General features: G+C 36.3%; 1 protein-coding gene across 1 annotated transcript in view; it reads left to right on the forward strand.

Annotated features, from left to right (window-relative positions):
* The window catches only part of SEC31A (SEC31 homolog A (S. cerevisiae)), an 85122-nt gene that overhangs the window by 11306 nt on the left and 58645 nt on the right, over positions 1–15171 (forward strand). The window contains exons 4-8 of the mRNA XM_008581443.1: positions 8644–8726; positions 9710–9833; positions 11319–11517; positions 12993–13088; positions 14128–14268. Of these exons, the coding sequence (XP_008579665.1) occupies positions 8648–8726; positions 9710–9833; positions 11319–11517; positions 12993–13088; positions 14128–14268 (639 nt within the window). The 5' untranslated portion in view covers positions 8644–8647. The remainder of the gene's footprint in view (positions 1–8643; positions 8727–9709; positions 9834–11318; positions 11518–12992; positions 13089–14127; positions 14269–15171) is intronic.

Genomic DNA, 15171 nt, shown 5'->3' on the forward strand with positions numbered 1-15171 from the left:
GTGGGGCGGCCGGTCTCAAAAAGGACAAAAAAAAAAAAAAAAAAGCTAGGAATGCTTTACATTTAACCAAATATAAATATGTACATCAAATCTACAAACAGCTATATTTTATCCTTATGGTATTTACTCTTATTTTACATTTACTTTTTATATTTATTGCCTATGTATGCTCTTATGACAAAGCTTTACAATAAAAATTTGTTATGCTGAATGTCTCATAATGGGCTTTGAGTATTATTCCATTTGTAGGCAAAACCCTTTCTAATAGGAACTGACAAATTTTTTCTGTAAATATATTAGGCTTTGAGGGTCACAGCTATTCAGTTCTGCCCTCCTATAGCAAAAGCAGCTGTAGACAATACATAAACCACTGAGTGAAGATGTGTTCCAGTGAAACTATGGACACTTAAATTTGAATTTCATATAATTTCCACATCATTAAATATTTTTCTTTTGTCTTTTTCTCTCAACTGTTTATAAAAACCATTCTTAGCTCACAGGGTCTACAAGGGTGGGGGTTGGGGGAGGCTTGGAGTTTGCTGACTTCTGCAACAGGAACATGTAGTTGTGCTGTAAGATTGTATTAAATGATACCAGAGAACATGACCACTGTTTACATCATTTGGTGTGGGGGTGGGTGGAGTAAAAGCTCTAATGAACCCTTTTAAGTTGGATTTTTATTTTTATTGGTACCTCTCTAGGTAAACTAGTCTTGCAGCCATAAATTAAAATGGAAGCCCTTCTAGAACGTACTAGAAATTAGCCACTGTAAATTAGTAATCTGCTTGAGCTGGTGTATTTCAATCCTACAGAACCAAACTTGGTTTTTTAATTGAGAAACATACGTAAAACTGTGAAAGGGTGTTGGAGTGAATGCAGTGAATACAAAAATGTTTCTGCCTTCTCATAAATAGCAGTGTTTGCCATCTTTCTGTATAGAAGAAACATTACTTCCAGCGAAGGCGGCTAGGAAAGAAAGGCATTAAGAAAGTGTTGGTTTTGGATGATAGTTGTAAAAGTAAGCGAACAGGTCTAAAAGTTAGAAGACCTTGGTTGAATCCAGGTTCTGGTAGTATAGTGATTTTCCTCTGGCTAAAGTTTGCTGTAAAATAATTACTCCCTAAACTAGAAATACATTAAGTTAACGCATCTAATTAGATTGGAGGCTCTGGGGAAATTAGTAAGGTACTAGTGGCCAAGGGCGAGTGCTAATAGGGCTTAAATAACACCATGCGATACTAACAGAATCAAAGGGCGTCAACTGAAATTGACTTACTTCACCCGATCTATGCCTCTGAAATAAGGGTATGTCCACAATAACCTTTGGGCACGACTAGGTCGTTTGATTTCATAATATAAATTCTCAAAACTCTACTGTAAAAACCAAGTGAGCAATTTTAAGAACTCGGTCTCAAACTGCAATGAGGCCCTTGCAGACCGACTTTCACGTGGTGTGTGGTGCTGGCACTGTCGCCAGGGACTGCTGATGCTTCGCAGAACTAGTGCCACGTGTCTTTGCTGTGGGCTACCGGATTTTGGTCAGGCGGCAACACCCATTAGGACTTTTCCTTCACCCGTTGCCCTGCCTATAGCATCCGCTCCCGGCACGCCTTCCCTCAGAAGAGGTCCTTGATCTCCCGTTCGCGCGGGCGATGAACGTAACCCAGCCGCGGAACCGCTCGTTTCGTCCCCTCCTTCCGTCGCTCCCGGAAGTGCCGTGCGGCCCATGCGCCGGAATGGGCGGGGCGAAATGGCGTTCCCGGAAGTGGTGGCAGGGAGGGGCCCCGGCTGCCACGTTGGAGAGGATCGTGGAGGTGGCCCTGAGCTGGGAGGAGGGGCGGCGGTGAATTCTGCGAGAGTCCGACGGACGCCACGCTTACGCAGGAACAGGTCGCTGAGTGTCCCCGCCAGGTGTGTCCACGCATTGCTTCTTGCCCTCTTAGCCGGCCCTCGGGCTTTGAGGTAGAGCCCAGGCTAAAGCTGGGACCGCGTCCTCGGTCTCCGGTGTCCCCCTCCAACCTGAGGCCCAGTCTGCTGACGGCACGCCCGGCTCCAGGTTTCGACCCGGCGGGACAGCGCCTGGCGTCGGGACTCCTTCGGTGATCGCGCCAGTCCGTATCCGCCGACGTTTCCACTGCTGAGCAGGAGCTCCCGTGAGGCTTACGACAGGGTGTCCTGCCAGGGAGTCGTAGCCGGGCTGGCAGCTGGAGTTTGAAGTTAGGAGACGTTTAGACCTTGTGCACAAAGAGGTGCGGTCCCTAAGGACGGGCATGGAAACAGATCTCAGGATTACTTTGGTAGACTTTAGTTGGTTAGGATTTTTTTTTTTTTAATTTGCATTTGAACTGTTGCTAGACTTAAAGGTTCGTAGGTTTGAACTGAAGGCTACTGTCATTTAACCAGGATTAGATTGAGGACAGTAGTCGCCAGTCGAAGCCTATACTTCGAATGAAGTCTCATTAAATGTTATATGTTTTTGCTGATAAGTTGTTTTAATAAGTTAAATTACGGGGAGATTGTAAAATAAAATACTGCCTGGACTTGAGGATATTGTAAACTTTTCTGTGAGTTCAAGAAACTAATTTTACATAGGTCTTTTTCGAGGTTGCAATGATGTGATAGTCTCTGAGAAATCCTGCCTCATAAACTAGTTTTTCAAACTACAGAAAACTAAAATTTGGTTGTCTTTGTCGGCGACTGTAACTGTATTCAAACGAAAACTAGAGGCTCGTCTTTGTCATAGTATCCTACATTTTCTGTACATTCCAGTTATTCAAGAGTTGGCTAAAGCCTACTCTCCTTTTGTAGTGGTTCTTCGATGCTCCTTGTTTCTCATCATCCCTTGATTACAACTGTGGGAAAGTTTGTAGACTCCAAGAACTTTTGGATAACTTGAAGTGTTTTTGTAATTGTAAGTTGATGTTATGTATATCCACGGTTATTTGGGAAATGTGAAATTGGAGATGGACTTAGAATTATACTGCTTAATTTTATATAAGCGGGTCCTTTTCTGAAACTAGTTCATATAAGAATAGAAAGAAATTTGTAAACTGTTATGAGCAGTGTTTCTCAGCCTTTTGGGATTCCACTCCCTTTCAACAATCTGATGAAAGCATTGGGTCATCTTGAAATATGTACACGCACGTAGGATTTTCTGTGTAATCTCATGAGGTTTACAAATCCCAAGTTAAAAATGCTTGTAAGATGATATTACTGAATTGATTTTTACATTGTTTTTAGAAATTTGTCATTCTTAGATAGGTTAATTTCAGCTCAAAAGTTTTATCATACTGCAGATTAGTATGATACCATCGAATTCAGTAACCAATGCACAGCTGCTTTCTTCTTTAATTTGTTTTTGGTTGAGTGAGAAGAGACTAGAACATTGATAATACTAAATAAATCCTAGAACAAACGTTCCCATCTGTAATGAGATATTTTGCTCATATAAGGCAGTGCCAACTAGGGATTGTATTCCTAGTTAGGGAGTCAAAGGTTCCAATTCTACTACCTCTTTAATTTTTTACTTACTTTCTGAGGTATGGGTCAGCTCTATACATAGCATTGGAGGGTTGATATTTTTCAAAAAATAGAACTGTTGGGTTTTAGTATTGCTTCACAAAATTTGCATTTTGAAAATGAGCGGAAAGAAAGTTTCTTTTTTGAGTGAATTTAATTGAATGCAGTTATTAAATTATTGTGGAGAGCAAGTTGAATGAAAAGTAACACTTCTAGTCTAGAACATAAATTTTCTTTAATTAGACAGATATTTATATATATATTTTTTGGCAGCTGGTGGATACAGGGATCCAGACCCATGAACTTGGTGTTGTAAGGTTGTGCTTTAACCAACTGAGTTAACAGGGCAGCCAGTAGATGTGTTCTTGAAGATTCATTGCAATAGACATTTTAAATTGTGACTTTTGTAATAGCTGTCACTTACGTGCATTTATTTACTATGTACCAGGCACTGTTCTCACAGCAATCTCACAGCAATCCAATGGTGTAGATACTGATATTATCCTTATATTACTGAGGAGGGAGCCAAGTCACACATAGGTAAAGTTACCTGACCAAAGTCAGAGATAGGATATGGTGGAGCTGGGATTTAAGCCCAGGCTGTCAGCCCCAGACCCATGCTTTTAACTGCTGTGCTATAGATGACATATGTGAACAAGCCATTACTTTCATAATTTTCTTTTTGTATTTTCATAGTGATTATGTTCTGTGTAAAATAATCTCGAATGAAACAAGTATGTGTAGAGTGAAATCTAATCACATGTAATGTTTTAAAAATTACACTTAGGTTTTAAAGCAGGTCTCACTTGGGAAGTATATATAGTTTAACCTAAACCCTCTTCCTGTTTTCAAGAATATCATTTACACCTAAATGAGTGATAATTTTTAAGAGAATAAAATACACAAGTATCCAATGAAACTGTATTTCCATAGCATTCTTAATAATTTTGAGGATGATTGCAATAGGTAGATTATGGTTTTCTTGTTTAATTAGATGCAGACTACATAATGTAGTTCTAGGCCATTGTTAGAATATAGTGATTTTTTTAAACAGATGACAGTGAAGCCTTGTATTCAGTACAGGTCAGTAAGTGGAACACTGAGTACTAGGACTAAGAAATAAACTTTTATAAATGCTTTGAATTCCCACTTAGTCTATGTTCTTGTAAATTTGTCTCTTCTCTTTCAGTTGTCGTTGCACATTAACTAATCATCATGAATTAGGTAGCCTTTGTTGTACCTTTGCTCTCAGAGATACTGTAGTTCCATTCGGTTTTTTTTCTTTTTCTTTTTTTTTTTTTTTAAAGATGACCGGTAAGGGGATCTTAACCTTTGACTTGGTGTTGTGAGAACCACACTCTCCCAAGTGAGCTAACCAGCCATCCCTATATAGGGATCTGAATCCGTGGCCTTGGTGTTATCAGCACCACACTCTCCTGAGCCAAGGGCCGGCCCCTAGTTGTTTTTTTTTTTTTTTTTTAATATAACTATTTTTATTTTGAAATTATTCTGAGGGTATCTTATAACCTTTTCTTTTCTAACAATACTTTCCCCTATTTTTTAAATAGGAAAACAGTTGAGAATTTAAAAATCAAATGTTATATATGAAATTGGTCTTTGTAGCTCATCAGTCTATTTGTATTCACTGAAATATAAGCATTCAAAAATCAAACAGAATGTTCTGTATGTCTCATGCTAAGCAATTTTGAGTCCAGAAAGGGGTAAAAGTTTTAATACCTGATTTAAAAAAAAATTATTTGTCTAATTAGTGAGACAGGATGGCACATAAAATAGTAGGTAAGAAAAAGGCAGTTGGAAAGTATATAAACAATATGTGCTAATAGAATATTTTAAAGTGTTGAGTTAGAATAGAATGATATTTTATTATAAAGTGCTTAAAAGTGTGATACTTACAAATAAAAACAGTTAAGAGATTATTTAGATCAGTGAGAATTGGATAATCAGGGTAGCTTTTATGAAGGAGAAAGAATTTGAACTTATTAAAGATTAGGTCAGTCAGTTTCTGAGAGGAAGAAGAGGGCAATCATATAAAGAAAATAGGTCCTTTTTTTACTTCTTAAGAAATTGGAATTTTTTTCCCAGAACAATCTTGGGAAACCACAATAATTTTCTTAAAATAGCTAACATATCAAAACACGTACTAATCTATGTTTAACTTTGTTTGCCTCTCTATAGAAAAAAATTATCTCATTTAAGCCTTACAGCATCCCATGAGATAGTCATTCTTATCCCCGTTTTACAAATGAAGAAATTGGAGCTCAGAGAGGTTAAATAATGTGTCCAGGGTAACATGTCTAATAACTGTAGCTGAGCTAGTAATCAAAGTGAAGATTGCCTCCAGAGACCATGCTTTTTTTAACCATGTGATATAACCTCCTAATCCCACTTTTCCCTAACCTAGCACAATTTCTGAGTGCATTTCTTTTCCTATTAATTTCATCATGTAGTGGTAGTTGCTTTGCCATTAATTGTTGATTCCAAATGTTAATATTTCTTCTATGATATAAAAATTGAATACCTGAACTTGTTGGAAGTAGCAAGTGAGAGTTTGGACTCTGAAGCTAAACTTCTGAGTTCAAATCTTGGCTCTGCCCTTTGCCAGCATGTATGAATTATCTAACTTTATTGTGTCTTAATTTTATCATGTGTAAGATCTTCTTCAAATATAAACAATTTGAACATATTAGACTCAGGGCATATTTTTAGTCTACGGCTCTCATAAGGAAACTATTAGAGGGTGAACTTCAGCCTCTAGAGATGAGTAAGGTAACTGGCGAAAGAACTGTTGGAGTGCATTGAGTATATTCAGTTACAGACCTGAGACTGAAACAAAAGTGAGAACAAGGAAGAAAGAATAAATTGTAAATTTAAATGTCTAAAAATGTAGGAATTGGTTATACAACTAATAAAAAGAAGTGGAATGGAAATTGGAGGTAGAATAAGTTTGTGGATTGCCACATCTGTAATGGATGGTAGGTAAGGGAATCATTTAAAGCTGACAAATCAGTTAGTAGAAGTGTAAGCATATTTAGTAGTACAAAGGTAAACATTGAGAATAATTCTATTGACTGTAACTGTGTAGTGCAAGAGAGGCAGTAAGATTATCCAAGCTAATTTCATTAGTGCTCATAGCAGAGACTCGATAGTTACTGTGTAAAGAAGTGGGGAATAATGGTATTAAATAAAATTGTTTAAAATTATAGCGATAAAGGTAGAACCAGAAACACATATTAATTAAACCAAAAATACAAATCATCCTAATTATCAGAAAAATGATAACTGTACAAAAAGAAAATAGATAACAGTGAAAGACTTTTTAAAAATTTACAAAACGAAACATAGCAAAATACAGTAGAACTAAGACCGGCCATATTTTCCAGATCAATACATTTTAAATGGTCTTAGCTAATCTGTTGAAAAGATTTTCAAATTGGATCACGAAGCAAAATCTGATGTTTTTTTCTGTATTTAGGACAGACAGCTAGTGAAAACAAAGTGGTTCAAAAGTTGAAAAGGGCAAAAAGTATACATGTAAGGGCAAATACAAAGAAAGCTAGGGTATTGATCTTAATATGAGACAAGGTGTAATTCAAGCTAAAAGGCATTGTTTGAGATGATGAAGGATACTTCATAGACCTAGAGTGTGTATTTGACAATGAATATTTAACATGAATATGCATCAAATAACTATGTATTTTTTAAAAAGGAACTTTCATAAAGCTGATATTTCAGAAGGTACCAGGAGAAATAGACATAAACACAATAGTAGTAGGAGTCTTAATTCACTGCTCTAGTCCGAAACAGATCAAGTGGACAAAAAATAAGGATATATGAGGGTACTTCAAAAGTTTGTTGAAAAATAGAATTAAAAGATAATACAAATCTTTCCATGAACTTTTTGAAGATTGCTCCTAGAAGACCCATGTAATAAAGTGGATTTGATTAACACATATTGAACTCTGGACCTGGGAAACAGAGAGTACCTTTCTTTTTAGGTCCCACAGACTGTTCATAAAAACTCACTATATAGTCTTAATATATAGGAGGCAGGAAGGGAGGAATTAATAGGTAGAGCACAGGGGATTTTAGGACAGGAAAACTACTCTGTTGTGTTACTATAACGACGGATATATGTCATTATGTTTGTCAGAACCCATAGAATGTAAACACCAAGAATGAACCCTAATGTAAGCTATGGACTTTGAGTGATAATGATGTATCAATTTTGGTTCATGAATTAAATGTACCATTCTGGTGCAGGATGTTGGTGGGAGAGGCTATGGTTGTGAGGGGATGTGTCATAGTAAAGTCAAAAAATAAAGTCTGACAACCTAGTAGAAAAATGAGCAAATAATATGAATAGACAGAAATTGACAGAAAGGAAACATGGAGTACCCATAATTGTTTTTATACAACTATACATCTTTTAATGATGCTCTACATCATTTATAGTAGGAGAAATGGTAATTATAACTATACAGAGCTAACATTTTTCACCTGTTGGTAAAAATCTAAAAGTGTGACAATACACTCTGGTAAAGCTGTAGGGTAGCAGGTGATTGTATACTTGTATTACTCTGGGGAGTGTTTAAAGGTATGGTTGCCATAGAGGGCAACTTGGTAACATTCATCAAAATTGAAATTGCAGGGGCTGGCCCGGTGGCGCACTGCTACAGTGCGCCGCTTGGGAGCGCGGCGGCGCTCCCGCCGAGGGTTCGGATCCCACATACAGACTGGTTCCCGCTCACTGGCTGAGCGAGGGGCGGGCGCCGCACCGAGGGTTGCGATCCCGTTGCCGGTCCCGGTCCGGTACGGGCGCAACACTGAGGGTTGCGGTCCGTTGCCAGACACGAAAAAAGGAAAAAAAAAAAATTGCATTTGTCCTTTAACCTAGAAGTTTTACTTGTGGAAATTTATAGCTATCCCTGCCCATGAATGAAATAACATGTACATATGGCTGTTTATTTCAGCATTGTTTGTAAAAGTAGCAAAAAACATCTCAGGTGTTTATCAATATTGGACTAGGTAATTAAATTATGGTACATCTTACAATAGAGTAGTATGCCATGTTCAGTATATTTCTATGTAAAACATTCTCTTTAGCAGGATGAAGTTAAAGGAAGTAGATCGTACAGCCATGCAGGCGTGGAGCCCAGCCCAGAATCATCCCATTTACCTAGCTACGGGTAAGTTCAAAAGAGAGAGGATAGTATGAGTAACCTAACCCCTTCTACATCTGGCTTATTCATACTTGTGTTTTAAGATACCTATCAGCTGAGTTTGATGACCTTCCTCCCTGTTCTCACAGCACCTTGTACATCACAGTATTGATTGTAACGTGTTACATATAAAGTATCTTCCCCACTTCACAGGGATTGTATTTTATCTTTATTCTTCCACTGTTAAGCACAATAGATGACATGTAAAAGACAGCTAATAAATAATACATTTAAATGAATGAAGAGCATTTTGGGGCCGGCCCAGTGGCGCACTGCTACAGTGCGCTGCTTGGGAGCGCGGTGGCGCTCCCGCCCAGGGTTCGGATCCCACATACAGACCGGTTCCCGCTCACTGGCTGAGTGAGGTGCGGGTGCAACATGGAGGGTTGCGATCCCGTTGCCGGTCCCGGTCCGGTATGGGCGTGACACTGAGGGTTGCAATCCGTTGCCGGACACGAAAAAAGACCAAAAAAAAAAAAAAAGAGCATTTTGTTTTTGTTTTTGGTGGCTGGCTGGTATGGGATTTGAACCCTTGACTTTGGTGTTATTAACATGATGCTTTCACCAAGTGAGCTAACCAGCCAGCCTAAGAGAAGTTTTGATTCTAGCGTTTTTATATAAAAAGAGTTGGAGTTATAGCATATATGACTACAAGCAGATATAGTAAATCATGGGACTGTTTTTACAGACAGCCTTTAAAATATCTATAGGCTTAAAAAAATGATCTGCACTACCCACTCTTAAAAATATCATCTCCCAGCCCTGTGCCAGAATCTCATTGCTATAGTAATTTAAGCATCTGCTCAATGGTTTATGTGCTGAGATTTCAGCCACTCATGCAGCATTCATGAGCAAGATAATTGAAAAACATGCTTTTCATTTTTATTTTGTATGGTTTTCTCCCACTTTTATTTTTGCATGTGTAGTTACCATAAATGTATTTTCTATAGGAACATCTGCTCAGCAATTAGATGCAACATTTAGTACCAATGCTTCCCTTGAGATTTTTGAATTAGACCTTTCTGATCCATCCTTGGATATGAAATCTTGTGCCATCTTCTCTTCTTCTCACAGGTATGAGGTTCAACCTTAAATACATGTGATTAGTTAGTTATATGTTGTGGTTGTTGCCTAGGTTGTCTATAATTATGCCATTTTTAGAAACTGCAAGGAATATCATCAGTGACATGATGTATTTTGTGAAAAAGTATATGAGTGACTTTTTATGAAGTAAAAGTGTTTATATGTTGTATTGACTTTTGTATTGCTGATTTATATGTAAAGTAGGAAGGCGAGGCTCTAGTTTCTAGTATTTTTTTTTTCTTATGGTATATAGTAGGGTTACTTTTTTCTATCTCCTTTATTTCAACTGTTTATTTAAAAAAGGTTGGTATGACTAGAAAAAATAGTTATATTAGGATGTTAATAGTGATTATCTCAGAATCGTAGGTTATTTTTTTCTTTGTTCTTATCTATATTTAGAAATTTATTTCACAGGGAATTTTGTTGACATGATTCATGTTACACTAGGTATTTGGTTCACCCTTTCAAGTACTTAGGCCCTATAGTAATGTGGAGAAAAGATGCTTTCATTTGAATAATAAAATAAGCTTTATTGCCTCAGTATCTTAGCAGGTTTTTAAAAGATTGTACCTTAGCTAACAGAATACAGCTCAAATCATGGAGTTTCATGGGACCTCTCATATTTATAGCCCTCACACTGTGATTGGAACCCCAGATATGTTTTGTCTAGCAGTTTTTCTACTCATCACCATCTGTCTCATCGTATACCTCCATGTCGCCTTCATATTTCATCTCCATGAAACACCATGATCTTTCATTGAAACCCCATGATCTTTCATTCTCTACCAGGGGGGGTACGTGTCATAACGGACATAATTTTTTTTTTTTTTTTTTAAAACATGACCGGTAAGGGGTCTTAATCCTTGACTTGGTGTTGTCAGCACCATGCTCTCCGAAGTGAGCTAACCAGTCATCCCTATATAGGGATCCAAACCTGTGGCCTTGGTGTTATCAGCACTCTCCCAAGTGAGCCACTGGCTGGCCCTATAATGGACATAATTTTGATGTCACTTTTCTGCTGTAAGAATACATTATTTTTCTTAGAAAATTTCCAGTGACTTTCTTAACATGTTTACTATTTAACAGACCACTTGTTAGTGACCACTTCTGTAGTCAAATAGAGGTTTTTTTTTAGGGAGGTGATTGATTAGCACTATTTTACAGATGAACCAAAGGCAACTTGGGAAGATTAAGTAATGTGCCCAGGGTCTCACAGTTTCTAAATGGTAAAATTATTTTCAAGCCCGTATCTTTTGACACACAACTCAAGTATACTTATTATACTGTATTACCTCTACAATAGTTTTTACTCTTTAAGGATTGCAAACTGTAATATGCAGACATAAGTATAACTAAAAAATAAAATGCCGTTTTACCATTTGTGCACAATTACCAGAAGTGGAGGGGAAGCAATGTTTATGGAGTATAAAAAATTAAATGTATAATTTCAAATTCTTTCCTATTTTTCTCCTGAAGGTATCACAAGTTGATTTGGGGGCCTCATAAGATGGATTCCAAAGGAGATGTCTCTGGAGTTCTGATTGCAGGTGGTGAAAATGGAAATATTATTCTTTATGATCCTTTTAAAATTATAGATGGGGATAAGGAGGTTGTGATTGCCCAGAACGACAGGCATACTGGCCCAGTGAGAGCCTTAGATGTGAACATTTTCCAGGTAAGACAGTGTTTAACATTTATTCATAATTCTTAAAATACGTGCTGCTCATTTGAAATAAGTATATCTACTATGCCTCATTCTTGGAATTGACAGCTAAAAATGTTTGCCTATGCAGGTTGATGAGTAAGTGTATTTGTTTGAAGAATGGTAAGTTCAGAACTGGGATCAAGGTAAATAATATGAACTCAATGGAGAGGATCAGGTTTAATTCCATAAGTCTGGAGATGTCACGTCATTTGGACATTTTTTAAACATTAGGAGCCCAACAAGTGGGAAGCCTCACCTTTTAAAAGTTTGTTTCATGTTGGCATGAGGCTGGTACTCTGGTGTTTGGGTTAATTCACTGTTTTATTAATTGAGAAATTCGTATTTATGACAATGAGATTAGTATATAAAATAGAAATCTCTCAAATTCAAATTTTACATATAGGCGATTAAAATTCTACTATTGCCTTTATGAGCATTATTGAATATTATACAAATGCATAGGTTAAAAAATATCTTCAGTTAATAGGATACTAGATTATAAAAATAAAAAAATGAATATTAAGAAAATTTTAAATAGATTTTTTTCTTGTATTATAAATAGACACTTAGGGTATAGAAATACAAAAACCCAAACTTCATTTCTACAGTTCATGGTGTCTCCTCTTTAGATTAGATAGCTAATTCCTTCGTTAATTATATTAAATGGCTGCTGATTTTTGTTTAAAGTGTGTTGTATTACAGGTAGCTACTGCCATAGAATTCCTTTATTTTCATAGTTATGTGCCAGTTGATCAGAGAAGAATGTATTTAGTGTAAATAGTAGAGTCAGTGTATGAAGCTCATTATTTTTCTGTATTTCACATCATAGTTTTAGGGTCTTTTTGACCCTAAATGTATGCAACAGAGATAACCTAGAAATATTGCCTTCTGGACCAAAATTGAGTATAAATGAACTAGAGGTATATGAAGTTTTAAGATGAGATTTTACTAGTCTTCTCTTGGTTCTGCTCTGGAAGCTGGCTTTGAGATATCCTGAGAAAGATACCATAGTTTTAAGATTGAGCTATTTCTGAAAGCAGTAATTGATGACCTTTTTTTATCTCCCACAATAAAATCTTTTTCCAAAGATGCAAAGCCATAAACAATAATCCCCACATGGTTGCATGATTGAGTGTTTGAAAATGTATCCATGTAATTGTGCTTTTTTGTAATGTCTTACATTAAAATTAGTTTTGATGTCAGTAGACATACTTTCTTTTTGGTTAAATGGAGTTTTGTAATATGTTTCTCTAAAAAACTATTTAAATTTGGTGAAGGATTATTATGCATAATTATTTAGGAATTCATGCATATGTATTTTGCTTTTTTAATTAAATAGAAAAAATGTACATGCTAAAACTAACATCTTTTCAGCTGAGAACTGAGTTATTCTGAGTTCTCTTATTCATGAGTGCTATTTCGTTATTAATTATTTCTTATTGCAGACTAATCTGGTAGCCTCTGGTGCTAATGAATCTGAAATCTACATTTGGGATCTAAACAATTTTGCAACTCCAATGACACCAGGAGCCAAAACACAGGTATTATATTGATTTTGTATAATCAATAGAACCAAAAGTAGTTCTTCTAAACTTACTTATTTCAGTTTTAAGTTTTTTCACACAAAACATGTTTAAAAGTATTGTTTAAATGTCATTGATGTTCCTCTAATGTAGTAAAATGATAATAAATATATTTCTTCAAAGAATTAGTCTTTCTTTCAACAGTAAGTATTTATTAAGTGCCTTCCACTTGCTAGACACTGTTCAGTGTACTAGGCATACAGTAGTAAGTAAAATGAGCAAAAATCCCTAATCATTTTTATGGATATGGTATAATTATTTTTGTCCTCTGTGTGATAGCCACTCTGTATTTTAACATCTAGCCTTACTTTTTAAAACAAAACAGAATTCAGCCACTTTTCCTGCATATTCCAATAAGTTGGGTAAGAAAGTTCTCCTTTGTTCTTCCTTGAGTTTTTTAATATCATGTAGACTACCCAGTTAAGTAGCCATTGCAACTGGTCCTAACATTTTGCAATCTGAGAGGTAGTATACTAATAGCATATGGTCTGTCATTTTTAAAGTTATTTTTCTAATGGTCCAGGCCATAACTTTTGCTCTGCCTAATCATCTGTACTATTCACCAACATCTGCTTTGTGGTTTGTGATCTGCATTGCAGCATTTGCAAAGTAAATTGGTTTTTGCTCAGTAAGTGCTTGTTGAAAGAGACATTATTAAACATGTTAAAGTACTTAAAGTGGTATATACCTGCACTTTAAACTGTGTTGTTGTACATGTTGAGAATTTAGGAATATAAAGCAAATTTGTAGAATGAACGGATCAGGTTTTTAAGAAATCTATTTTTTAATTATTTTAATTTTTAATTTTAATTTTAATTTTTCACAGCTGGCCAGTATGGGGATCCAAACCCGTGACCTTGGGGTTATAAGGCTGCACTCTAACCCATTGAGCTAACCGGCCAACCCCAGAAAACCATGTTTTAAAATGAAGGACCAGATTTAATGGTTAGATATGATCATAATATATAAATGGTTTTTAATAGTTTTTTCTTTATAGCCCCTAGAAGATATCAGCTGCATTGCATGGAACAGACAAGTACAGCATATTTTAGCATCAGCCAGTCCCAGTGGCCGGGCCACTGTATGGGATCTTAGAAAAAATGAACCAATCATCACAGTCAGTGATCACAATAACAGGGTGAGTATACGATTGACTTGTGATAAACATGTTATGTTCTGTAGTAGATATTCCTATATTGTTTGTCACAGTTGGCAACAAATCAAATTTCTGTAAAGTCAAATCCTATCTTTTCATTGATCAATCATGTTGGAATGATTTTCTTTTCCCCCTTAGGGAAAATAATAAAATTCCCAGTAAACCATGTCAGATATTATTAATGATGAAGAGAGAGATTGGTTAATCAAAGGGCTTACTCCATGATACACTGGTTGTTTTGCTTAGCTACCTATTTCAAAGCATTGCAGCAACTTTTTAATTCATCTTTAGCTTTTTTCCTAGAATGTGCTGATTTTTCCTGCTGGGAATTTTATGACTATAAACTTGCAGTTTTCAAACTCCTGGCTTTATCTCATCCTCTGATTAGGTACTGCTAAAGTGAGCTAATGTTTTGCCTCCACTTACTATAGAACACATTAAATTCTCAACCTTACAGATTTTCTTTTTGTGTGTGTGTGTCATCAAAATAAGTTAGACAATTTAAAGCCTTGTTTTGTTTGTTTTTAATTATATTGGTGAGTTTGACATTTTTCTAAAACAAGTCAGAATACATGTATAATTTTAAACAGCAGTAACAACAAAAACTATTTAGAAGAATATTCCTTCAGAATATTGTTTTTCAACTGAATCAGCAGTTTTAAAACAGAAGTTTCAGTGGAATTTAGCATACAGTAAGCATTTTTGTGATCTTCTGGAACATTTAACAGGATCTGAACTTCCAGGTAATTCTCAATAATCATGTTAATTTATCCCATATGAAAATTTAAATGGTAGTCATTGCTTAAGACATTTTGCCTTGGGCCGGCCCAGTGGCGCACTGCTACAGTGCGCCGCTTGGGAGTGCGGCGGCGCTCCCACCGAGGG

This window comes from Galeopterus variegatus, unplaced genomic scaffold (genome assembly GCF_000696425.1).
Source record: "Galeopterus variegatus unplaced genomic scaffold, G_variegatus-3.0.2 Scaffold2357, whole genome shotgun sequence".
NCBI lineage: Eukaryota > Metazoa > Chordata > Mammalia > Dermoptera > Cynocephalidae > Galeopterus > Galeopterus variegatus.